The 26,281-nt window shown below is 47.9% G+C and overlaps 1 protein-coding gene across 7 annotated transcripts in view; it reads left to right on the forward strand.

Moving 5' to 3' along the window:
• The window catches only part of actn4 (actinin, alpha 4), a 46,849-nt gene extending 24,626 nt beyond the window's left edge, over positions 1-22,223 (forward strand). Inside the window, exons 2-22 of one of the 7 annotated variants that reach the window (XM_031795945.1) lie at positions 5,654-5,768; positions 6,204-6,323; positions 7,077-7,163; positions 8,109-8,196; positions 8,813-8,891; positions 8,973-9,054; positions 10,057-10,142; positions 12,871-12,963; positions 14,113-14,343; positions 14,679-14,826; positions 15,164-15,314; positions 15,493-15,601; positions 15,791-15,931; positions 16,346-16,528; positions 16,756-16,890; positions 17,139-17,318; positions 17,775-17,921; positions 18,140-18,178; positions 19,056-19,136; positions 19,936-20,094; positions 20,240-22,223. In XM_031795945.1, coding sequence (XP_031651805.1) covers positions 5,654-5,768; positions 6,204-6,323; positions 7,077-7,163; positions 8,109-8,196; positions 8,813-8,891; positions 8,973-9,054; positions 10,057-10,142; positions 12,871-12,963; positions 14,113-14,343; positions 14,679-14,826; positions 15,164-15,314; positions 15,493-15,601; positions 15,791-15,931; positions 16,346-16,528; positions 16,756-16,890; positions 17,139-17,318; positions 17,775-17,921; positions 18,140-18,178; positions 19,056-19,136; positions 19,936-20,094; positions 20,240-20,398 — 2,613 coding nt within the window. In that variant the 3' untranslated portion in view covers positions 20,399-22,223. Of the gene's footprint in view, positions 1-5,653; positions 5,769-6,203; positions 6,324-7,076; positions 7,164-8,108; positions 8,197-8,812; positions 8,892-8,972; positions 9,055-10,056; positions 10,143-11,812; positions 11,899-12,870; positions 12,964-14,112; positions 14,344-14,678; positions 14,827-15,163; positions 15,315-15,492; positions 15,602-15,790; positions 15,932-16,345; positions 16,529-16,755; positions 16,891-17,138; positions 17,319-17,774; positions 17,922-18,139; positions 18,179-19,055; positions 19,137-19,532; positions 19,599-19,935; positions 20,095-20,239 lie in introns of all 7 variants that reach the window. The other 6 variants (XM_031795950.1, XM_031795946.1, XM_020508438.2 and 3 more) reach the window with 6 other exon arrangements.
• The last annotated feature ends 4,058 nt before the right edge of the window (positions 22,224-26,281 follow it).

The following is a 26,281-nucleotide window of genomic DNA, read 5'->3' on the forward strand; positions in this document are numbered from 1 at the left end:
AACTCCCACCAGCTCATGCCTCTACCAATCCAACGCTTTTATGCTTTGTGGGGTGTAGTGAACTAGTCCGCACCTCAGGAGGCAGGAGAGATTTATTGGGACACAATCTGAGACTCTTCCCCACTAGAGGTGTAGCCTACAGCCATTACATGAGGTGGAGGTCATGTGTGGGTCACTGTCATGTTGGATGGCTTTGACACTCATGTTACATTGTAACTTCATGCATCATATTCACACCTCAACCAAATCGCTTTCCCCCTTTTCCTCTCCTCTGTTTTACTGGGCGACCATAAGAAAGCACACTAGAGATGTCAGGATAAACTCTATCAGACCTGTTTATCAGCTTCTGTTTACAGCAGTTTGCCCTAAATGGTCATTACTACTGACAAACTGAAACAACACTTTCTCACTGGATAAGAATCTGCACTCGGACGAGTTCCTCTCTTAGTGATGGCTTGTCAGCACACGAAGTGTGTTTTCTTTTTAATGATCACTTGTCCAGACCTGACGGGGTAATGAGAGCAGAGCGACATCGGTACCAGGACATGCTCTTTTAAAGGCTTCTGTAATAGATGGGGCTGAGCCAGGGAGGGAGCCAGTCGCAGGGAACAGCCCAGGGCTTCTGTAATATAGGGGCCGGATCTGGGAGGGAGCCAGTCATAGGGAACAGCCCAGGGATATACTACTCCACCATTTAATTAATCTCTACCAGAAAGTCTGTGTTGAAAATGGTTGAGGATGAGTACTCACTACTGATGGTAGCTAGCTAGACTCTGGCCATGCATGAGTTTGGACTGGAGACCGGCTTTATGTAGGTAGAGTCATAGATGGTAAAGGCCCACAGCAATAAAAACATGACGACCATCAACGAATCCAATTCCCTCAAGGTTGCTTTGTGTCTTGCTGTATTACATTTTGGGAATTGAGCAGTGAGTCCATGATAAAAGCATGGACGACGGTGGTGGAGTGGTGCGTCACTGTCTATGGTGGAGCTGACCTTGAGAGAGTGCTGACATTGTTCAAACAGCTGTTTATGCATTCGGCTGGAGAGTGGTTCTGTCTGGGGAAACCGAACCCTGGCAGCGCTTTTGCATTTTAGTGCAACCACACCTCACCCCTCTGGACGTGCTGATGCTCTGCACGGTTCCCTTGCTACACTACATGAGCAAAAGTATGTGGACACCTGCTCTCATTTGAAAATCATGGGCGGGGCAGCAGGTAGCCTAGTGGTTAGAGCGTTGGCCTCGTAACCGAAAGGTTGCAAGGTCAAATCCCCGAGCTGACAAGGTACAAATCTGTTCTGCCCTTGAACAAGGCAGTTAACCCACTGTTCTTAGACCAGTTAACCCACTGTTCCTAGGCCGTCATTGAAAATAAGAATTTGTTCTGACTTGCCTAGTCAAATTTAAATAATATGGAGATGGTCCTCCCCTTTGCTGCTAGAACAGTCGGCGGTTTCAATTCATTCCAAAGGTGTTCGATGGGGTTGAGGTCAGGTCTCTGTGCAGGTCAGTCATGTTCTTCCACACTGATCTCGACAAACCATTTCTGTATTGACCTTGTTTTGTGCACGAGGGCGTTGTCATGCTGAAACAGGTGAGGGCCTTCCCAAAACTTTTGCCACAAATTTGGAAGCACAGAGTCATATACAATGTCATTGTATGCTGTAGCGTTAAGATTTCCCTTCACTGGAACTAAGGGGCCTAGCCTGAACCATGAAAAACAGCACCAGACCATTATTCCTCCTCCACAAAACTTTAGAGTTGGCACTATGTGTTGGAGTAGGTAGCGTTCTCCTGGCAAACCCAGATTTGTCCGTCGGCCTGCCAGATGGTGAAGCGTGATTCATCACTCCAGAGAACTCGTTTCCACTCCAGAGTCCAATGGTGGCGAGCTTTACACCACTCCAGCCGACTATTGGCAATGCACCTGGGGATATTAGGCTTGTGTGCGGCTACTCTACCATGGAAACCCATTTCATGAAGCTCCCCGACGAACAGTTATTGTGCTGAAATTGCTTCCAGAGGCTGTTTGGAACTTTGTAGTGAGTGTTGCAAACGAGGACTGACTATTTTTTACGTGCTACGGGCTTCGGCACTCTGTGGTCCCGTTCTGGGGGGGGGGATCCTAGATCAGCACTCCAACATTGCTTTATGCGTTTGGGCCCTGGTCATTCTCCCATACATGCATGGCTCGGGGTAGTCAGTCGCCAAACTCCCTTGAACTTGATGGAAGTGGTGTCGGATAACCAAGCCTCCTGCTCAAAGTGTGTGTTTGTGTGCTCTTGTCAGGAAAATTCCATTTAAGTCCTAGCAGTCAACTAGTGAAATAGGCTGGTGTGTGGTGCTGGTGGACCGGCACAATGAGCTACCTGTTGCTGTGTGTTTTGAACAGTGTGGTTATCATGCGACTACTGCGTGAGACAAAGGGCATCTCACAGAACTCTAGTGCCTTGGCCACAAGGCAGACCTAACTAATTGAGCTGTAGCCTAAGAATAGGTGGCTTTGTGTCGGCCAAGGCGTTGCTGACTGACTCCCAGACCTGGCTGTTACCTTCCACCCCCTTCCTGTACTCACTCAGAGGTGGACGACCCACACCTCTGCTGTCGCCTCTGACGAAATCCTCACAGGAGCTCATACAGCAGCAGTCATCATAATGATGACGATAATAACTTCATAATCAGTAGCATGTGAGCTTCCTCTGTTCCCTGGTTTCCTCACCTTTGTGACAGTTGGGAACACAGTATCACCTCCTCTCCGGTCCATGTCCCTGACTGGGCCCGTCAGCCGTTGTCCCTTAGGCCATATTGATTTCTCCCACATAAACACACGGCAGGGCATAGCTGCTAGCAGACGTTCCACTGATTTACCAGCTTCTCTTCCAGAGCTAAGCTGGCCCTGCTGCTGCATGTTGGTGCCTGCCTTGTTTTCTGACTGTGAGAGTGATGAGAGAGTGCGCTCATCAGTGAGGGATTGGGTAGGCTGTCATTTTATTACAGCAGGCAATGCTGTCATGGGGAAGGCACGGCGGTTGTGCAATAACATTGTGTGCGAGCCTACCTCATTCTTTCTAGGTGCAGCCAGCCAGCCACACCTTTACCTGTTTAGTGTGTCACAAAAGCAGATGTTTGACTAGGGTGCTGTGTGCGGCGTCAGGGAAAGTGTCAGAAGGAAGAAATGTGTGTGTAGGTAGGCTATGTGGGTTGTCGGTTCTTGCGTCTCCCTTGCATTCCTGCTCGGGGAGTGCTGCTGGTGGTGGGTCGGTCGGTTGGCAGGCAGAGACTGGAGTTGTTTGTCTCCTTGTTGGATAGGCCAGGTTTTAGACATCTATCTACATGACCCTTAACCCCTGTGAGGTTCAGCCCTGACGCAAAGACCAAATGTGACCTTTGCTGTGGTCAAACTGAGCAGAACGCAGCAGAACTCTGAGTTATTTTGATCCTCGTTAGTCAAACATGGACATGCCAGCTGGTGGGAATACCATACCACCCCTGAAAGTAGCTTTTGGAGAGAAAAAAAACATGGTTTTTATCTCCAAGAATATATGACACTGTTTCCTCCTGGCTGTTGCCCTGTGTCTGTCCAGGTCGTTGTTTGTAGACAGAGAGCAGAGAAATCTGTAATCCACTTGACCTGTGTTTTACTAGGATCTGTCTTGAGTGGCAATGATCCTGCTCTGTTCCTCAACACCACAAGAATAGTGTCATCTAGTTGTTAGTACTGCGCACGCTCAACCAACACATACCTGGCCATAGAAGGGCAAACTATTTGACTAGTTGAGTCAACGTTTGAGCGACGCTGAGTTGTAAAATCCCATTGTTAAAGCTGACAGGTCTGCCATGCCCAATCCCTTCCTGGCTTAGAGATGCACACCTGTGTCCCTGTGTGACATCATGTTTGGGATATGGTGCCAGAGCCTTAGTGCCTCATAGGGTTAGTAGTAGCCTAGTGTTGTTGCTGAACTCTTGTTATCACAAGGAAGTAGAATACAATAGATTTTTTTTCAACTGGTGGTTTTGTATCATGTAGGCTATTGGTGTCTAGCTAGAGTAATTTGAATGTGACCTGGTTATCTCTATGGTCAAGTTAGTTTTTGTTGGGCTGGTAATTATCAACTGTGTTGATTTTTTTTTTGCCATTTTGTTTTTGTATTTTAATGATACTGTGCTATGCCACATCCCTGCTCAGTTGGAGGCCGATGGCTAGCTGCAACGTGGGGGAGCATTGTTGGCAGGGGATGTTTGTGTCAGCCCTCCTCCCCTGTGCCTGTGGGTCTCGCTCAGGCAGGGGAGTGGGGGGCTGGGAGGCAGGGAGCGGGCTGACGGGACTCATTATATACATGCTGCTCAATGGGCCCTTTGTCTGGCAGCCCTTCGGAATGGGGGGAGAGCCAGGGCCAGCACCCTGTCATAATGTTGTCATACCGCAACACACACCGTAACACCTTGACGGGCCATGCCTATCCTGCTGGGAGGGAGGGTCGACTGATCCCAACTTTGAGTTGGGGAAACCAGGCTTTTGGGGAGAAGGTGAAAGGGTGGGGCGGGCAGAAAGGAGTGTTCAAGCGGTAACTCAGATGGGTTGAAATGGTGCCATGTTGGGTCTCGTTGACTCTGGAAAAGAGGAGCAAGGGTTACTGTTTGACCCACTCAGGAATCGGTGTGTTTTACTGGTATTGGTGTGTATTACAGAAGCTATGTTCCAGTCTACTACACACACGGGGCCAAGAACCACAAGTGGTCCTCTTCTGATGCCATTTCTGACTGATAAAGAATAGCCCAGTCTGAAAGGAACATCGTTTAGCTCATATTTCAGTTGCCTTCTCTGTGGGATTTTTTTTTCTTCCTTAAAAAAAAAAAAGACAAGCAATTTGGGGAGAACATTTTTAACCCTCCACTAATGAATAGTGTGTGCCACAAGTTCTCAAAATAAGTACATTCAAAACACGTGTTTTCCACGGACTGTTTGTCACTAGAAAGTGCCTCGTGACTTAATGTAGGGGGGATAAAACATGAGTATTTTTTTATCGTGCTGGTCTAGTTTTTAGTCATGTGTACAGTTGGCCTGATTCCCGGATCTGTTTGTGCGATCAAGTCAACTCCTTGTCATGCGAGCCCTTTAATGTTTGGCATGACAATGAGTTAACATGGTGGTACAAACAGAGGTGTGACCAGGATAGCGTACACCGCAGTACATCAACCTTACAGCTCACTCGCCTATCCCCTAAAGCACTCGGTTAAATACTTACTGTTAGTTGAAGAGATTCATAAAGAGGCTTGAAGTAGGAGTGCTGAAATAGGATCAGTTTTGTCTTTTTTAAATCCTAATGAATATGATTATGGACAGGAGGACCTGATCCTAAATCAGCACTTCTACTCAGAATTATGTCAACCAATCATGGTGCACTTCCTGCCACGTGTAGCCTACTCTCTGAGGAACTTCAGGCCCCCACCCCCTCCTATTTGTTCCTGTGTCTGTCTTTAATTCTATTACTAGGTAAGTTGACTGAGAATGCATTGACCTGGGTAATAGTTATAGGGGAGAGGAGCGTGGATGAATGAGCCAATTTTTGTTCACCCAGAAGAAAGAGTGCCTCCTAGCCCTCCAACACCACTCTGTGCCCTCTCTGACCTCACTTCCTGTCTCTCTCCAGACGTTCACGGCCTGGTGCAACTCCCACCTGAGGAAAGCAGGCACGCAGATCGAGAACATCGAGGAGGACTTCAGGGATGGCCTCAAACTCATGCTCCTGCTGGAGGTCATCTCAGGTGAGACAGCCCATCGTCGTGATCATCATTACACATACCAAGCTCGACTACCACAGCTAAGCGCTAATCTACTTTGCTGCACTCAGCACCAATATACTGTTGTTTGGGCTTTGGTCAAAAGTAGTGCACTATGTAGGGATTAGTGTACCATTTGGGTAGACAGAGTGCAGTGCCAGAAAAACACTCTCTAAAGTACTAGTGTCTCCTGTTCTTTTGATACCTTTTCATCTAAGTAGTCTGGTCGTAGGCCATGGCTTTGGCCCTGTAGATGTTGTCTGTTTTGACTAGCAGCCCTGTGAAGGGTGATACTGTGACTTTAAAAGGAGCTGTGCCTGTCTGTTTTGCTGAGCCAGTGGAAAGGGCTGTTTTTGTCATGGGACTCTGGGCTCACTGCATTTTGTTTGCCTGTTTGTGTCCGTGTGTGTTCATCCACAGGGGAGCGGTTACCTAAGCCCGAGAGAGGCAAGATGAGGGTCCACAAGATCAACAACGTTAACAAAGCGCTGGACTACATCGCCAGCAAGGGGGTCAAGCTGGTGTCCATTGGCGCAGAGGGTCAGTTTAGCTACCACACAAGCACTGCGCACACACGTGCGCGCACGCAGACACACACACACACACAGAGCACAACTCCAAAGCTCACAGCATCCTGCCAAATACATCTCCCACTTGGGAGCAAAGGCATTTGGCTGGAGAGGGAGGGAGCTCTGGGGGAGGGGCCCTTCACAAGGCCAGTAAATCAGGAGGAGAAACAGTTGTGCGCGCCCGACTCTGACGGTGCGACAGTGACCTTTCTGCTCCAGCTATCATGACAAACGGCCCCGCCAGCCTCCACTCCTCATTCCTACTGCATGATACACACAGCCCATTTGACATTGCTCCAGTTTAGCCCTCTAGCCCCCACCACCCAGACCAGCAGCCTGCCACCCTACACCACCAAAGGACAAATGGCGAGACCGAGGCAGGCAGAGAGGGGGATATAAACTAAGTGACTGATACAATGTTGAAGTGTTGGATGTTCACAGGGGGACAGGCAAAACCATTGTCTCTTATCTGTTCAAAGCCACCGCAACAACTTGGGACATTGCTTGAATGCATTATGCATGCCTCACCCAGCCAGATTTGTATTTGCACTGTAAATTACATATATTTGAAGTTCACAAACATATGCAGAACTAGTCCCAGATCTGTTTGTGCTATTATGACAAGTTGTTGACGTGACAGAACAAACAGATCTGGGTTCAGGCTAATTCATAACTGAGTTGATATTTTATTGTATTTATGAGTGATATCACCTTTTTCTCTTAGAAATTGTGGATGGCAACGCCAAGATGACCCTGGGCATGATCTGGACAATCATCCTCCGCTTCGCCATCCAGGACATCTCCGTGGAAGGTCAGTCTCTCTCTTCTCCTTCACCCCCCCCACCCTTCCCCACTAGGCAGCTAAGGTTGGTTTAGAAAACAAAACTTTGCTTTATGTTCTTCCTCAATTTTTTTGAGGAAGAACCTGGGGGATGTCACTGTCCTTAAATCATAGTCATTGATCCATTGCTGCTCTATGTTCTTATGCCACTAACCGAGCAGGCATTTCCCTCTTCTTTCTCACACACACACACACACACACACACTCTTACTCAAAACAGCTGTGCTGAGGAAATTCCACAGGTTAATGCAACTGGGTTTCTCAGATACAATACACACTAAAAACAACTCACCTGCTCTGTTCTGCTGAGACCACAGGAGGTTGAGTGCGCCTTGCCAAGTGAATACAAGTCTGGCCTACATGCCTGCTCTGCTCTCACTGGCACTTGACTAAGACAGACAATGGCAGGAGAGGATGTTCACCCTGGCTTCCCCAGCTCCGCTGCACTCATCTGTGACCGGGAGAGAAGTTCAACACGTTAGCCATCTATAATGTACACTCCAACTCAGTGGAAACTAGGTCTAGGCTGCATCTGACTCTGAAATGGCACCCTATTCCTATAGGGTTCCTGGTAGTGCACTATATAGGGAAGAGGGCTCTATATAGGGAAGAGGGCTCTGGTCAAAAGTAGTGCGCTATATAGGGAAGAGGGCTCTGGTCAAAAGTAGTGCGCTATATAGGGAATAGGGTGCCATTTGGACATACCATAGACCCTTCAAATTCACATTTGGACTTCGAAGCCAGTTCCACTGCCTTTTTTCATTCATCCTCTAATCAGGACCTGTTTTAGACCTGGGACACCAGGTGGTTGCAATGAATTATCAGAGAGAACAGATCCAGCAGTACTCTGGACCTCCCGGTTAGGACTTGAATATCCCTGCCATAGACTTATCGAACTCCTTCTCCCCTTTCCAGAGACCTCTGCCAAGGAGGGCCTGCTCCTGTGGTGCCAGAGGAAGACTGCGCCCTACAAAAACGTCAACGTGCAGAACTTCCACATCAGGTAGCCTACGTGTACACACACACACACACACACACACACACACACACACACACACACACATGCACAGCCTCGACAGCAGCTAGACGACATGCCTGACAACAGAACCTGAGACCGGAACAGGCTATAGTATTTCTCCAGACATTTTTTGACCTCAGAAAAATTCCACAGTAGTGAAGCCAGTTCAAACATTGCATCACTCACACACTCCAGGAAACTCTACCAGCTCTTCTAGAAAGACTGCCCCCTGCTGGTGAAACGTAGGGTAGATGTTAGAAGTATGTACGTATCCTATGGATGTGCAGCATAGAACTGTCCCTTTTTTTTGTATTTTATTATTATTATTTTTTAAATGTGCCACCCCCCCCTTTTTTCGGGGGAGGCGAAAGTTGAGTCATGCATCCTCCGAAACATGACCCGCCAAACCACGCTCCTTAACACACGCCTGCTTAACCCGGAAGCCAGCCACACCAATGTGTCGGAGGAAACACCGTCAAACTGTCGACCGAAGTCAGCCTGCAGGTGCCCGAACCTGAGTCTGTAGTGATGCGATGCAGTGCCGTCGACTCTCTCTGATCTCTCTCTCTCTCTCTCTTCTCTCTCGCTCTCATATTGACAGCTGGAAGGATGGCCTTGCCTTCAACGCTCTGATCCACAGACACAGGCCAGAGCTCATTGACTACGACAAGCTAAGGAAGGTGAGTGGATCAGCACACACCTCGCTTTGATTGCATGACATGTCCGTGGCTTGTTTTCTCACCCTCTGATTGGTTGCTCAGGATGACCCCTTGACCAACCTGAACAATGCCTTTGAGGTGGCTGAGAAGTACCTGGACATCCCCAAGATGATGGATGCTGAAGGTATGCACAGGGCACAGTTACTCCTGCTGTGTGTGTGTGTGTGTGTGTGTGATTGTAGCGTGTTTCTGCATATTCATACTGTATTCATTCATCTGACTACTCTTGCATCCCAAGAATCCATGACTCCAGTGTGCAGGTGGATGTGTTGTGACATCACGGCTGCTGTGGTCACCCTTACACACAGACTGTTAGCCTCAGCCCCCCTCCTCCCTCTCCCTCCCTTCATCCTTCTCACAGTTTTTTCTGTTGGATTGTCCCTCCCCTATTTCCCTTGTCTGTGTGATCACAATTCTATCCTCCAGTTTGTATAACTGTCCCTGTGTCTCCCTCTGTGTATAACTGTCCCTGTGTCTCCCTCTGTGTATAACTGTCCGTGCCTGTGTGTATAACTGTCTCTGTCTGTGTGTCTCCCTGTGTGTATAACTATCCCTGTCTGTGTGTCTCCCTCTGTGTATAACTGTCTCTGCCTGTGTGTATAACTGTCCCTGTCTGTGTGTCTCCCTGTGTGTATAACTATCCCTGTCTGTGTGTATCCCTCTGTGTATAACTCTCTGCCTGTGTGTCTCCCTGTGTGTATAACTATCCGCCTGTGTGTCTCCCTGTGTGTATAACTATCCCTGTCTGTGTGTCTCCCTGTGTATAACCGTCTCTGCCTGTGTGTCTCCCTGTGTGTATAACTCTCCCTCTGTGTATAACCGTCTCTGCCTGTGTGTCTCCCTGTGTGTATAACTGTCTCTGCCTGTGTGTCTCCCTCTGTGTATAACTGTCTCTGCCTGTGTGTATAACTATCCCTGTCTGTGTGTCTCCCTGTGTATATAACTATCCCTGTCTGTATGTCTCCCTGTGTATAACCGTCTCTGCCTGTGTGTCTCCCTGTGTGTATAACTATCCCTGTCTGTGTGTCTCCCTCTGTGTATAACCGTCTCTGCCTGTGTGTCTCCCTGTGTATAACTGTCCCTGCCTGTGTGTCTCCCTCTGTGTATAACTGTGGTTTCCCTACAGACATTGTGAACACTGCCCGTCCAGATGAGAAAGCCATAATGACCTATGTGTCCAGTTTCTACCATGCCTTCTCTGGAGCCCAGAAGGTACCCCTTACCCCCCCCCCCCCCCCACCTGGTCCTGTCCTCCACATCTACCCCACCCTCTTCTCTCCTTTCCAGCATGGCTTTCTCCTGCAGCATTGGTGTCGGCCTCACCGGGAGCTGGTTCTGGACACTCTTCCTCACACTACACACACTAAGTCTTAGTCTCTTAATGTCTTGCTGGTAATAACAGGGCCCTCTGGCTCTTGTGTAGTGGCCTGTCTATGTATAGTGATTCACTTGGAGTGGATCAGGCCCCGGGGGCCCTTCGTAGTTAAATGGATCATATACAATCAGGCCTGGGTCAGTTTGTGTCTGAGCAGAGTGTAGGCTAGATCAGGCCTGGGTCAGTTTGTGTCTGATCAGAGTGTAGGCTAGATCAGGCCTGGGTCAGTTTGTGTCTGAGCAGAGTGTAGGCTAGATCAGGCCTGGGTCAGTTTGTGTCTGAGCAGAGTGTAGGCTAGATCAGGCCTGGGTCAGTTTGTGTCTGAGCAGAGTGTAGGCTAGATCAGGCCTGGGTCAGTTTGTGTCTGAGCAGAGTGTAGGCTAGATCAGGCCTGGGTCAGTTTGTGTCTGAGCAGAGGGTAGGCTAGATCAGGCCTGGGTCAGTTTGTGTCTGAGCAGAGGGTAGGCTAGATCAGGCCTGGGTCAGTTTGTGTCTGAGCAGAGTGTAGGCTAGATCAGGCCTGGGTCAGTTTGTGTCTGAGCAGAGGGTAGGCTAGATCAGGCCTGGGTCAGTTTGTGTCTGAGCAGAGGGTAGGCTAGTCAGAGGGACTTTTGAGAACTCTTCTAGATGTTTTGTGTGTTTTTGATTTCACCCTCCACCACAACGCCTCTGGCTCTCTCTCTCTCTGTCTGCTGGATTCATCCTCTTATTCCTCTCCTCTCACTTTCCTCTCCTTCTTACCCTTCTCTTCCTTTTCTCTCTATCCTCCTTTCACTCTTCTCTTTTCCCCGCTCTTCCTCTCCCTGTGGACTGAGAACAGGAAGCCTGCTGACGGGCATGTTTTTTAATGTCGCTGTAATTAGATTTGTATTAATTAAGAAGTTGTTTATGTACTCCAGTCTCAGGAGAGGTGTGTGCGCATGCAGAACTGTTTGCCACAGTCCCACTGTTGCCTTGACTACAGAACACCACAGTAAGCTGCTAGTGGGCCCGTGCTGGTTAACATACAGTCCTTTGGGCAATCATTTGTTCATTTTGGAAAACAATCATTAATCCAGAAACAGCATGGACATTGGTTACACTGTGTACCCTTCTCTTCAGTTTTAGCACCAGGAGGACCTTTTCTGTTATTACCAGCTTGACAGTTTAAATATTATAATTCAAATGGTGTGTGTACCAACCTCCGCATTGTGGCCCCGGCAGAACCCTCCTGGGGTTGGTCTCTCTCTCTCTCCATCTGTTACGCTTTTTCTCTCTTTCATTGTAACCCCAGAGTGACCCCCCCCCCCCCCCCCACACACACACACACACACACAGTGCATCATTGGAGGCCCCAGAGTAGGGGGCAGCAGCAATGGAGTCCGGCGTCTACTCCATTCACTACTCCCCACCCCTCATCTCACCCCCCCACCTCACTGTGTGGAGGGACCCTCTGGCTTTGGGTAACTTGGCTTCACCACTTCTCTCTCTCTCTCCCTCCGCTCACTGCCTGGCCATGGTTGTGTAGACATCGTGGGCACGCTGAGGCCTGACGAGAAGGCCATCATGACCTATGTCTCCTGCTTCTATCACGCCTTCTCTGGCGCCCAGAAGGTGAGCACCGCCACTACGCAACCTTTAACCCCTGACCTGTGTGACACCAGCCAGGGCCACTGGCAATGTCACACTGGCCAAGGATGCTCACTGACGCTTTGGGCTCACACTACACTTCTACGAAACAACAAAAAACGCTCCTCCTTCCTCTAACTTCCCTGTTTCAACTCTTCCCCTGTAGATTGATCATTAGCAGTGTTTCCCATAGCTACAGTTGAGGCGTTACTCTAACAAACCAGTTAAGTGACTGAAATGAGCTTCAACTGATCTGTGGGAAGCGCTGTTAACGACGGTTCAAATGTTAACACTGCAAATGTTTCAATGTGCATAGTGTTTTTCTGTGGAGATTTTACTCCGTAGTGTGTTAGACGTTCCAAGGCATAATACAGTTTCTTACTGTTTCTTTATTTCAGTGGTTTAACTTTAAGTCCCTAAACACACCAGCTGATGTGGACAAACGCGGTACAGGACCAGACTGAATGCTCCCATTGTATAGGAGAAGCATGTAGCTTTTTGAGGCACAGAGTGTGAAGTTGGCACACACAGTACATGGAACTAACCATTGATAGCTGTAGCATGCTGCGTTAGCACATACCCTTACTACTCTACAGCCATCCAATGGATTTACTTATGTGCACGGTGTTTAAATAAAGTGTAAGTCACGGCTAGTGTGTGGTTTTTGTGTGTTCACTCAGTTTACAGAGTTGTTCATAGCTAAAGTGAGATCTTCCACTCCGTCTAGTTAAAAGTCCAACTACAGTTGCGTGAGGCCAGCACACGGCACATAGTACCTTCAGTTTGAGCTTGCACTGCATTTGTCTTTGACTGGTAGACAGCTGATCTGAATTGTACATTTGACCCCACTCTGGTAAAAGCCACACACATTTGTGCACATGCCCCTTGACGTTGGCGACCTAATACATAACAAGCAACCTGTGTATTTGCACTGCTGACGATTCTCATCTGTGATAGGCTGAGACTGCAGCCAATAGGATTTGCAAGGTGCTGGCTGTCAACCAGGAGAATGAGCACCTGATGGAGGACTACGAGAAGCTGGCCAGTGACGTGAGTAGTACACCACTCTCTGTACCTCCCTCCTCACCACACGTCTACTGTCTGTCTGTACCTCCCTCCCTCTTCACCACACGTCTACTGTCTGTCTGTACCTCCCTCCCTCTTCACCACACGTCTACTGTCTGTCTGTACCTCCCTCCCTCCTCACCACACGTCTGTCTGTACCTCCCTCCCTCCTCACCACACGTCTGCTGTCTGTCTGTACCTCCCTCCCTCCTCACCACACGTCTGCTGTCTGTCTGTACCTCCCTCCCTCTTCACCACACGTCTACTGTCTGTCTGTACCACCCTCCCTCCTCACCACACGTCTGTCTGTACCTCCCTCCCTCACCACACGTCTACTGTCTGTCTGTACCTCCCTCCCTCTTCACCGCACGTCTGCTGTCTGTCTGCACCTCCCTCCCTCCTCACCACGTGTCTACTGTCTGTCTCTACCTCCCTCCCTCTTCACCGCACGTCTGCTGTCTGTCTGTCTGTACCTCCCTCCCTCCTCACCGCACGTCTGCTGTCTGTCTGTACCTCCCTCCTCACTGCACGTCTGCTGTCTGTCTGTACCTCCCTCCTCACCGCACGTCTGCTGTCTGTCTGTACCTCCCTCCCTCCTCACCGCACGTCTGCTGTCTGTCTCTACCTCCCTCCCTCCTCACCGCACGTCTACTGTCTGTCTCTACCTCCCTCCCTCCTCACCACACGTCTACTGTCTGTCTCTACCTCCCTCCCTCCTCACCACACGTCTACTGTCTGTCTCTACCTCCCTCCCTCCTCACCACACGTCTACTGTCTGTCTCTACCTCCCTCCCTCCTCACCACACGTCTACTGTCTGTCTCTACCTCCCTCCCTCCTCACCACACGTCTACTGTCTGTCTCTACCTCCCTCCCTCCTCACCACACGTCTACTGTCTGTCAGTGAGAAATGTTGCTCTGTCCCTCTGATGGGCTGTCCGTGTTTCCTAGCTCCTCTAGTAACTTCCATATGGGTAATTTCCTCTCATCACCTCCAAATAGGAAAATTCTCCACTAAACTTCCCATAAAGCTTATGCAGTTTTATTCATATCTCCCATTAAAAACATCTGCCCTCCTTTCTCTCACACTTATCTCTGTTATTAGTATCACTCCATCCCCCTCTACTCTGCCCTAGCTGTTGGAGTGGATCCGCCGGACCATCCCGTGGCTGGAGAACCGGGCTCCAGAGAAGACCATGGCCGAGATGCAGCAGAAGCTGGAGGACTTCCGGGGCTACCGCCGCGTCCACAAGCCCCCCAAGGTGCAGGAGAAGTGTCAGCTGGAGATTAACTTCAACACCCTGCAGACCAAGCTGAGGCTGAGCAACAGGCCCGCCTTCATGCCCTCCGAGGGACGCATGGTGTCGGTGAGTGGGACTGGCGGACAGACGCATGGAGACTGTTTAAACATGTAGAGAAGTTGTACCAATGACGCCATCCATATCTATTGGACAATTCACATGTCCATCCTAAAACTCTTCTGTGTTGTTTCACTATCATTATTCTTTACATCATTATAATAGTTAACGTTATTGTCCCACAATGGGAAATTGGCTTGCGACAGTTTAAAAAGACATGACAACATGACTTCTAACACCAAATACATCTATAAACAAATTGCACTAGAGAGAGTAATGCTGTTATACAGTGTAGTGTTCTTTCTAGTGTATGGTGGATCAGTGTCCTCGCTCTCTGGCTGCAGGATATCAACGGGTCGTGGCACAACCTGGAGGGGGCGGAGAAGGGCTATGAGGAGTGGATGCTCAACGAGATCCGTCGCCTGGAGAGACTGGACCACCTGGCTGAGAAGTTCCGTCAGAAAGCCACCATCCACGAGTCCTGGACCGATGGTATTGAGACACTAGTTACTGTACAGACAACACTGCCCCTTTCCCTCACCTCTACCTTAGGGTCACAAAATTCCAGTGTCTTTCCCAGATTTTCCAGAACTCTATTCTGGAGGATTCTGTATATCCTGCTTGTTCCCTGCTGATTCTGGGAATCTTCCAACTGGGATTTCAGGAGAACTTTCGAATTTGTGGAAAATTACAGGAATTTTGCAACCGTACTGTACCTAGACACTTGTTGATTCCCCTGCTTTAACCATATTGATAATATATTGAAGAAGTAAGGGTTTTGAGTGAGTTAGGTTTGGATATCTGTCTTTAACCCCCCTTCCTTCCCCAGGTAAGGAGGCCATGCTGACCCAGAAGGACTATGAGACAGCCAGCCTGTCGGAGGTCAAGGCTCTGCTGAGGAAACATGAGGCGTTTGAGTCTGACCTGGCCGCCCACCAAGACCGCGTGGAGCAGATCGCTGCCATCGCACAGGAACTCAAGTAAAAGAGCTGGAGGGATTTGAGGAGTCTATGGAGGGAAGGAGTAAATCGGAGGGGGGGGGGTGGAAGAGATGAATGGCGAAATAATCCAGGAGAATACAAGGATGGAGATTGTGGTCAGGTTGATTAGGACTCGTGTAAATATAATAATTCCACGTATGTGTTCCCTGTCCCTCAGTGAGCTGGACTACTACGACTCCCCTAGTGTGAACGCCCGTTGTCAGAAGATCTGTGAGCAGTGGGATGCTCTGGGGTCTCTCACCCAGAGCCGCAGGGAGTCTCTGGAGGTACGCCCCCGACCAGCCACCTTTCACACACTCCTATCTACTCATACATGACACGCTTCTAAGGTCATGACAAGACACACACACAGACTTTCTACCAGGGTTCCCTTACCCCACTTCTGTCTCATGTTCAATCCCTGTCAGATTGTAGTGTTCCCAGCAGGTACCTGACCCCAGTCTCTCCCCCCACAGAGGACAGAGAAGCAGCTGGAGTCCATTGACGAGCTGTACCTGGAGTACGCCAAGAGGGCGGCACCCTTCAACAACTGGATGGAGGGGGCCATGGAGGACCTGCAGGACATGTTCATCGTTCACAACATCGAAGAGATCCAGGTAAAAGACATAGGGACACCGTCACCAACCGTTTACTGCTTTACGTCCCCAGAGGCTCTCCACTACCACAATGTATCATCATGACCTGTGCTGTTAACAGTAGATTGTCAATAAACTTGTCATTTAGTCTCATACTGGGTAACGAACGTTTGGAATGACTGGAAATCAACCGGTACAGTAGCAATGCTACCGTACCTGTGGACTTCCAGTCATTGTGCTAACGCTACTTAGCTTTGGCTTGTGAAAATACTGGTAACGTCCTTCACGCTGCACGTATGGTATCCACGGGTTCATCTGACTGATATGGGTCCGTACTGTGACCACGCAGGTCTCTCTTTTCATCTGTCCATTTCCTATCCTTCTCCTTCGTTTCTATCATTTTTTCTCTCTCCCTTCCCCGCCTCTCTCTTACAGGGCCTAATCACAGCCCATGAGCAGTTCAAGTCTACCCTCCCAGAGGCCAACAAGGAGCGGGAGGCCATCCAGGCCATTCAGGCCGAGGTGCAGAAGATTGCCCAGTACAACGGCATCAAGCTGAGCGGGGGCAACCCCTACACCACCATCACACCCAAGAGTATCGACGACAAGTGGCACAAGGTGTGTGTGTTCAATGTGTACCTGTGGCTGTATGTTCATAGACTCTGCGACGTGCGCTTTTGCCAGTTTTAATTGAATCCAAATCATTATATTTATTTTTACCTTGTGGTTGTTAATAACCTACCTAAAACAGGCTCCTGAGTGAGCCTCAGCCTTGTGGCGTTGCTGCTGCTATGGGAATGTGTGTGCTGTGCTGACTGGCACCCCCATCTGGTGTGTGTTTGTAGGTGGAACAGCTGGTGCCCCAGCGTGACCGGGCCCTGCAGGAGGAGCTGGCCAAGCAGCAGTCTAACGACCACCTGCGCCGCAAGTTTGCCACCCAGGCCAACATCGTCGGGCCCTGGATACAGACCAAAATGGAGGTACAACAAAGGCACAGACCCATACTACATAAGATTGACCCAGCCCTCTTACAGTCATTAGCTCTGTTGACTCTGTGCCTCCTGGGTCGTGTTCATAATGGCAGTCAACAGAAAATGTTTTGTAACTTAAAACTAAATTGAGCATCCAGGTTGACCCTTCCTGTTTTCTTCCGTTTGGTGCCTAGTGAATACACGCCGGCCCTGGCCTTTTGGTGATCTGATCTGTGTGTGTGTGTGTGTGTGTGTAGGAGATTGGGCGGATATCCATTGAGATGAATGGAACTCTGGAGGACCAGCTGGTGAACCTGAGAGAGTATGAGCAGAGCATCATAGAGTACAAGCCCAACATCGACCAGCTGGAGGGAGACCATCAGCTCATCCAGGAGGCCCTCATCTTCGACAACAAATACACCGCCTACACCATGGAGGTAGCTACACACAACACTGACTTTTCTTTGCAGCCCAAATGGCCCCCTATTCCCTTTATAGTGTGCTACTTTTGACCAGGGCTGGTAATAAAAGTAGTGCACTATGTAGGGAGTAGGGGCCATTTGGGATGCTACCCTGCTCTGCCTGTTGGTTATTTTTCTATCTGATATAGGTCACTATTTTTCACCTTTATTTTCTATGATTTTTCATCTGTTCTATTTTATTTTTTTAGTGACCTGTTTATTTTACCAGGTGGGTCAGTTGAGAACAAATTCTTATTTACAATGACAGCCTGGAGGTTTTTTCTTTCCTCCCTCTATTAGATCTGTTTGTCCGTTCGTCTCTGTTCTACATGTTACACTTGTTACCATCTCTCGTCCTTACTCAGTACGGTTTCTTCTGGTTAACCTTCAACATATATTCTCTCTCTCCCTCCATCTTTCCCTGCATCCCAGCACCTGCGGGTGGGCTGGGAGCAGCTCCTCACCACCATCGCCCGCACCATCAACGAGATCGAGAACCAGATCCTGACCCGCGACGCCAAGGGCATCAGCCAGGAGCAGCTGCATGAGTACCGCACTTCCTTCAACCACTTTGACAAGGTCAGGGGTCAACATGCGGGATCATGTGAGAGGGCGCAGGAGGGCTTCTTTTTGTGTATAATAACAGTTTATTTTTTATTTTTATGTCTGCGAGAAGGCTGTGATTGCCACCAGCTTTTGCAGTTGTGTCTTACTGGAAGAGGGGTTTACTCTTAACTCCTGTATGTGCAGATTCTTAAGTCTTATGCCTAGTACTTAAGTCCCCCCTCTTATTTCAGAAGGGAAACTCCGGTGGGAGTAAGGCATGGACTAGACTTGTGAGGATGAACCTGTTTGTTGACATTCACAGGTGGAACTAGTATTGTTTCACCATGGGTTTGAGAGGGCTGGCGCTGTGTAGGGTGGAGCTGAGTGCACTGGGGGGGGGGGGGGGGGTGTGTTTAACCCCTGAGTTCACCTCACCCATCCCACAACACCGTACCTCATCACTTAACCTCAGTCTTTATGTATGCCGTGTTTGGCTCAGCATCAAGACACAGGCTGCGTCCCAAATGAGACCATATTCCCTATATAGTGCAGTGCTTTGACCAGGGCCCATATGGCTGTTACTCTGAGGTCCAGACTACTGCTGGTTTTCTGTTCTACCTAAGAATGAATCCACACACCTGGTGTCCCAGGTCTAAATCAGTCCCTGATTAGAGGGGAACAGTGTCATTTCTTTTATAAAGCAGTGGAACTGCCTTCAGAGTTGAATATCAAGGTTCTAGGGAATAGAGTGCCATTTGGAACACAGCTGTCCTGTCACTAGCACTATGGTGATCTTCCAGGACTTCATTTACATAAAGGCGTGTGTGTGTGTACAGACGGACGGTTAAACAGTGCTTGTGTATCGCGGATGTGTTCCTAAGCACTTACAGAACATTACCTTCGCTCTCCTTTGGGAGACACTGGCCCCTCATGGTCACTGGTGTGGCTGTCATCGTGTCTAGGATCACGGATGTCTTTTCCCCATAAGCTGTTGTCATTGTGTAACATCTAACATCTGTTTGTCTGTGTCTGTCTGTCCATCACCCTCATCTTGCATGCCATGATCCCATCACCTGACCACTCCCACCTGGCATCCTTCTGTGCTTGGTCCAACCTGGTGTCTATCATCGCGGTGTGCGCTGTAATTGGCTGGTGGTGACCTCACAGGACCACAGCGGGGCCCTGATGGCTGAGGAGTTCAAGGCGTGCCTGATCAGCCTGGGCTACGATGTGGAGAATAACAAAGCGGTAAGGAGCACATACAAGCTGGGTTGGGAGCGGAGCAGAGAGTTACCCGTCTAAACTGCTCTCTTCCTGGCTCTTTCCTTGCCTGTGCTGTCATTCACCCTCATTTCACCCACTGGCCTCCAGCCTCCGCCTCGGCTCCGACACTGCTGTTTTTTTTTTTTTACCTTGATTTGACTCGTCTCTCTTATAACGTTGGTTTTTTCTTTTCTTTTTTCACTCCCCTCACTTTACTCACCTCCGCACCTTCCCTCCTGTGTTCCTCCTCTTCCCATGCTTCGATCTGCTCATGTCTTCCTCCTCACTTAATTTTCTGTCCTCTTCAAATTCACACTCCCTCTATTGCTCTTCTTGTCCTTCCATATCTGTTCCTCTCCATCTCTCGGCCCCTGGGAACAGAAGCGCACAGGGCAGATGGACATGGACAATTACCGCGCTCTGCTCGTTGCGACTGGAAACAGCCTGGTACTGCCTGCCGCTTCTCTCTCTCTCTCTCTCTCTTTCTCTCTCTCTCTCCTCTGTCTTTTTCTCCCTCCATCTTGAGTTTAGAGTAAGACCCTTACTGTTGTAGCTACTATGACATGGTAAGTTTAATGTGTAGTAACTGTCTCTTTTAACACAATCCCTCTTAACAACCCTGCCCCTAAGCAGATATTAACAGTCTTTATCGTCAACTCAAATGGACAAGTTGTATGTTTAATTAGTGGTAATATTGCTCAGAGGTTGGTAATTGGTCAATGATGCCCTCGATTTCCTATTTTTGTCTGGGTTAAACTGTTCTTCCTGTGGTGGTGGTTTCCAGGGCGATGCCGAGTTTGCCCGCATCATGGGCATAGTGGACCCCAACAACAGCGGAGCTGTCACCTTCCAGGCCTTCATAGACTTCATGTCCCGGGAGACCACGGACACCGACACAGCCGACCAGGTCATCGCCTCCTTCAAGATCTTGGCTGCAGACAAGGTGGGGGTGGAATGGTATTGGGCTTTGTGTGTGTGAGAGATGCAGTTACCTGAGACAGCTGAAGTAGACAAACAATTATTACACAACTATCACTCTGTTATTCACCGCCCCTCCTGCTCTTCCCATCTCCCTCTCTCTCTGTCAGAACTTCATCACGGCTGAGGAGCTGAGGCGTGAGCTGCCTCCAGATCAGGCAGAGTACTGCATCGCCCGCATGGCGCCCTACTCGGGCCCTGACGCGAAGCCCGGTGCTCTCGACTACATGTCCTTCTCTACCGCCCTCTACGGGGAGAGTGACCTCTAGGAGCACACCACAGGGGGGAGGGATGGGGACGGGATGAGGTTTGGGGTGGAAGGGGGGTACATAGAGGCTTGCCAGGCCCAATGCAGAGCAGACGCACTCCACCCCTCTAGATATAGCCTGCAGTCACTGAGAGCAGTAGGAGGAGAGAAGAGGGGAGTGAGTCTGCAGCCAGTGGATTGATTGGCTCTGTAGAAGAGGGAGGGGCTGCAGTTGGAGAGTCCTGGGAAGTGATTGGTGGACCGCTCTACTGCTCTCTCTAATTTCTGGTCCCGCAGTGCCCCTGAGTGCAGGTTTTCATCTCAAACTCGTTGGCTGTTACAAGCGTTTAATGAGTGCAACTTTGTTCACAGAACTAGAATCAAATGCACATCATGTTATGGGGTGAAAACAAGCAACCACAGGTGCGCTTCTGGCTCAGAATGGAATGAGGACACTGCTCTGTAGTGCAAGTCCCATCTTCACCCTACCCTCTGCCTTGGGGACGGGGTACAAGATATTCTGATTCTTATACAACATTTTTTGTTTGTTTATTTTATCTTGCTGGGCGGGGGGGGGGTGCGTATTAGAACAGAGATATATGAAGGGGGGGGGGGGGGGGGGGGGGGGGTTGTTGAACAGAGAATAATGACATGTACCCGTACCACATTTTGCTGGATAATTGGAACTTGGATTGCTAACCTCAACTCTTTCCTTTTCCTGTTTGTTTGTTTCTTTTCTCCAGCAAATGTGAGTAATTGGGTTCAGTGCTGTACATACTTATTTTTTCAGTACGCAACACAGTCAGAATACTCATCGCAGGCTTGTAGGGCAAAACAAGTGGCATTTTTAAAAGGAAAAAGAACCAATGGCAGTGTGACACATTGAGTACCGTAGATAGGTTTGAGTTACTGTGAGTCTCCATTTGGGTCAAGTTTTATTTTTGTTATTTCTTTTCAACGGTCAAATATGGAATCCTGTCGGATTGAAGATATGGTGACAATTTAGTTGGAGGAGGAATATGTGAGGCCTTTATAGCTTCTATGTAAACATCACATGACACTTGACACAAACATGTTGGCATCTATGAAACTTTGCTTTTGTGGTATATCACTTTGATATGGAGGCATATAAGATGCTCTTCTTCACCCAATCCATTTATTATAGTTTCAACTGAAAGAATGTCAGGTCATGTAAAGCTTACATGGACAAAGTGAAGGCCCACCACTATCCTCAGTTGAATTGTTTCTGTAGGGACACCACTTTAGAGAGTTCCCCGAGGAAGTTGGAAAAAATGGGAGTACTAAAAATGTGCCTGTTCGTGGCTACAGCCCTGTCTCTCACTCTTTCATCCCTCCATCTCCTTGTCTGTCTTCTCTCTGCAGCAGGACAGGCAGGGACCCAGTGTAAAGGAGGGCAAAGGGAGGGGGCCAGAGTCTTAATCAACATTCCATTATGTCTTAAATAAAAAGGAAATGACTGACTACCAATCTATGCAATCGTCTATATCCAATATCACAGAGTTCAGAGAGATGGCAGGAATTGATTTGAAGAAATTGACTAAATTTAAGTGCAAGACGTTTGTTTTATTTCTTTAATATTTGTAAATGAGAGGGGTTGAGGAGCTTAGGTGGAAGTGAGTAAGAGGGACTGGAGGAAAATAAGAATTGGGCCAAAAGCTCGTACTTTCACATGCCTGGTTGGAAAGCATCGAACTTTGGAATTGAGATTTCTTCATTTTTGTGCTCTTTAATATCAAACCTTATCTGCTGTACTGGAAACTGCAAAACGGCCTTCTGTCTAAAAGTGAATTTCACAAGCACACATAAAGTTTCCTTATAAAATACTATGACTTGGTTGTCTTTTTTTCCCCTTCTCTATTTTCTCTCTTCTAAATATGTCTACATAGCCTATCCATCCTCTGTAATACATGTTATTGTTAGTAATATATGATTCTGGACAGTTGATGGGTCTACTCATACTACCTTTAATTTTTAAAAAGTACATTCCTCCTGGTAGAATTAGTGAATTTCGGCTGCTTAGTCTGCATGGTTATGTCCACGTGAGGGAGACGTAGACTCCTGATTGAATTAGTGAATGTCGGCGGCTTGCCCTATGGGCTGCTTAGTCTGCATGGTTATGTCCACGTGAGGGAGACGTAGACTCCTGATTGAATTAGTGAATGTCGGCGGCTTGCCCTATGGGCTTCTTAGTCTGCATGGTTATGTCCACGTGAGGGAGACGTAGACTCCTGATTGAATTAGTGAATGTCGGCGGCTTGCCCTATGGGCTGCTTAGTCTGCATGGTTATGTCCACGTGAGGGAGACGTAGACTCCTGATTGAATTAGTGAATGTCGGCGGCTTGCCCTATGGGCTGCTTAGTCTGCATGGTTATGTCCACGTGAGGGAGACGTAGACTCCTGATTGAATTAGTGAATGTCGGCGGCTTGCCCTATGGGCTGCTTAGTCTGCATGGTTATGTCCACGTGAGGGAGACGTAGACTCCTGATTGAATTAGTGAATGTCGGCGGCTTGCCCTATGGGCTGCTTAGTCTGCATGGTTATGTCCACGTGAGGGAGACGTAGCCTAGTAGTAGACCGTTCTTACCTCAGCAAATAGGCCTATTAACGTTTATAAAACACTAGTAGATGTCAGTAAAATGACGTTTGCTATAACTACTTCTCATACACTAGCCCACTGTGAACAAGTTGGCCTAAAGAATGGTTCGTTCCCGTTGTGCAGCAGTTACGCACATGTTATTGTCGGAAAAGCGTAATAATTTGAGAACTACCTGTTTTGTCGTGCTACATGTGAAGAGATCTTCAGCTTGCCTGCTGAAAGTGAAAGGAAAGAATATAAATAGCTGTCCTTTAACCTTTTTTTCGCGTTAACGGCTCTACCAAAGGCTGGCGACTTGCGCACCGCGCTTTGCCACAGAGACCGAAGCCGGTGCAACAACTAGCGGAGCCACGCGCCTAAACTGTGGCAGTGGGACGTAGGCTGGTGCTCACTTTCACCTGTCGCGTGCTGCTCATCATCTTGTTGCGTTTAAAGTATATAGTTTTGCGCTCACGTTTTATATTACATTGTGCTCTAGCTGAGTGAAGTAGACTGTAATAGAAAGAAAGCAGTGGTTGCCATCTTAAGCAGTGCTGAAAGAAACCCTTTTCAGGTTGGCTACATCCATGAATTAAGGGCATATACCTGTTTTCTTGAGTCATAGTCATAGTGACGATCTAATCTTGTCTCCTAAATGGTTATGGTCAGTACTAGAGTATGACAAACTGATCCAAGATAAGTGAGTCGGGACCATATTTACCTCCAAGCCATGGAGTGGAATCTGAGAAAGTCTATAAAGCCAATGTTCCCTAAAGAGGAGGCAGTGTATGGAGTACACAAACACTGGCCAACTAGCCCTGACCACAGGCTAGAAATTTGCCTCGAGGCAAATATTTAAGCTGTTATTTTCACAATCCTTGACTTTCGTCACTGGCCTACTCACAATACCCCATAATGTCGAAGTGGAATTACGTTTTTAGAAATGTTTACAATGTAATAAAAAATGAAAAGCTGAAATGTCTTGTCCAAGTATTCAACCCTTTAGTTATGGCAAGCCTAAATAAGTTCAGGAATAAACATTTGCTTATAAAGTCACTTAAGTTGCATGGACTCACTCTCTGAAATAATGGATTTTTGAATGACTACCTCATCTCTGTACCCCACATACACAATTATCTGTAAGGTACCTATTGGTAGATGGGTATAAAAAAAGCAGACACTGAATATCCCTTTGAGCATGGTGAAGTTGTTAATTACACTGGGTTATATATCAATACACCCCGACACTAGAAAAGATACAGGCGTCCTTCCTAAAGCAGTTGCCGGAGAGGAAAGAAACAACTCAGGGTTTTCACCAGAGATTAATGGCTGCGATAGAACTGAGGACGAATCAACAACATTGTAGTTACTCCACAATACTAGCCTAAATGACAGAGTGAAAAGAAGGAAGCCTGTATAGAAAATATATCAAAACATGCATCCTGTTTGCAATAAGCCACTAAAGTAAAACTGCAAAAAATGTGGCAAAGAAATTATCTTAATGTCCTGAATACAACATGTAATGTTTGGGGCACATCCAACATATCACTGAATACCACACTTCATATTTGGCAGCATCAGGTGGCAGCATCATGTTATGGGTATGCTTGTCATGGGCAAGGACTAGGGAGTTTTTAGGATAAATAGAAATGGAATAGAGTTAAGCACATTGAAAATGGGAAAACTTACTTCAGTCTCTTTTCCAACAGACAGTTGGAGACAAATTCACCTTTCAGCAGGACAATAACACAAGGCCAAATATACACTGGAGTTGCTTACCAAGACTACATTGAATGTTCCTGAGTGGCCTAGTTACAGTTTTGACTTATATCGTCTAGAAAATCTATGGCAAGACATGAAAATGGCTGTATAGCAATGATCAACAACTAACTTGACAAAGCTTGAGTAATGTGCAAATATTGTACAACCCAGGTGTGCAAAGCCCTTAGAGACTTATCCAGATAGACTCACAGCTGTAATCACTGCAGAAGGTGATTCTGACATGTATTGACTCAGGGGTGTGAATTCTTGTGTAAATGAGTTATTTCTGTATTTCATTTTCAATACATTTGCAATAATGTCTAAAAACATGTTTGCACTTTGTCATTATCTGGTATTGTCTGTAGATGGATGAGGGGGAAAAATCTATTTAATCCATTTTGAATTCAGGCTGTAACACAACAAAATATTGTCACGGGGTATGAATACTTTCCGATGGCACTGTATGTGTTTGAGTGTGTCAATACAGTACATGTGTTTGTAGGTTTCACTCTGTTTGGTTACCATGCCAATTTTGAAGTGTGAGAGAAGGTGTACTTGGCTGTGAAAGTGCACCTGTTTAGCATGTCAGCGTGTGTGTGTGCAGTGTTTTGTTGTTTTTATTCTACAGGCTCATGACAAACACAGCCTGTTTGTCTGTTCAGCCATCCTGCCATGCCATAGAGATGAATGGAGAAGAACTCTTCACAAGTGACTGACTGATTCACTGCTCTCTCTACTTTTACTCCACATATGACAGAGATGAAGAAAAAACATGTGCAAGTCTTTCAGCAGCGTTGCACAGTCTTAGCCAAAACATCCTATTTCATCACCCTACGGTGACCCTCTTCAGATATATCTATATTTTCATATGCACTTATAAAATTGGGTCAATCTAACACCCGGTTGCCTAAAACCGTGCCCCCTTGTTCGTCCACGCTGCACTGCTCAACACAAAACACGGACACTAATTGTAGCCGGGAACACATTGTACACATTGTAACACTGCACCTGAACAGAGAAGACCACTCAAGGCTACGAGCTATACTTTGCACTGGGACAGCCCTCCTCTCTGCCTGCCTGCCTGCCAGTCTATTCAGTGGTACTGAACACAGTGAATTCCTAGTTAGAAAGTTATCTCCCCTGTCCTCCAGCCACAATGAGGACACTACCCCTATCTCAGAGACCTCCAACATGCACACACATATTCAATGTATATGCTTTTCTCCCCAAGGAATCAATGGCAGCACAGGCAGTCCTTTTAGCACTAGAGCACCAGTGAAATGCACACCATGGTAGAGTGTAAGGGAGAGCAGGAGACAAAGAGGTAATGAAGATAGAGCCTGGAGGATGGCTGGGGCTTGGGGAGGGGTGGGGGGAAGAGGCCATTGTCCGGGTCCAGGTCTGAGTGGGATTGGGAGAGGGAAGGTCAACGACAAGAGAGGGACCCGTGTGTGAGCGCATGTATGATACCTAGCTTTTAGTGAGATGTCTGGCACTGGGCAGCATGTGTTAGCAATTTAGCAGAAGCCTGTGGGCTGTGGTCCAA

Source organism: Oncorhynchus kisutch, linkage group LG18 (genome assembly GCF_002021735.2).
Source record: "Oncorhynchus kisutch isolate 150728-3 linkage group LG18, Okis_V2, whole genome shotgun sequence".
NCBI lineage: Eukaryota > Metazoa > Chordata > Actinopteri > Salmoniformes > Salmonidae > Oncorhynchus > Oncorhynchus kisutch.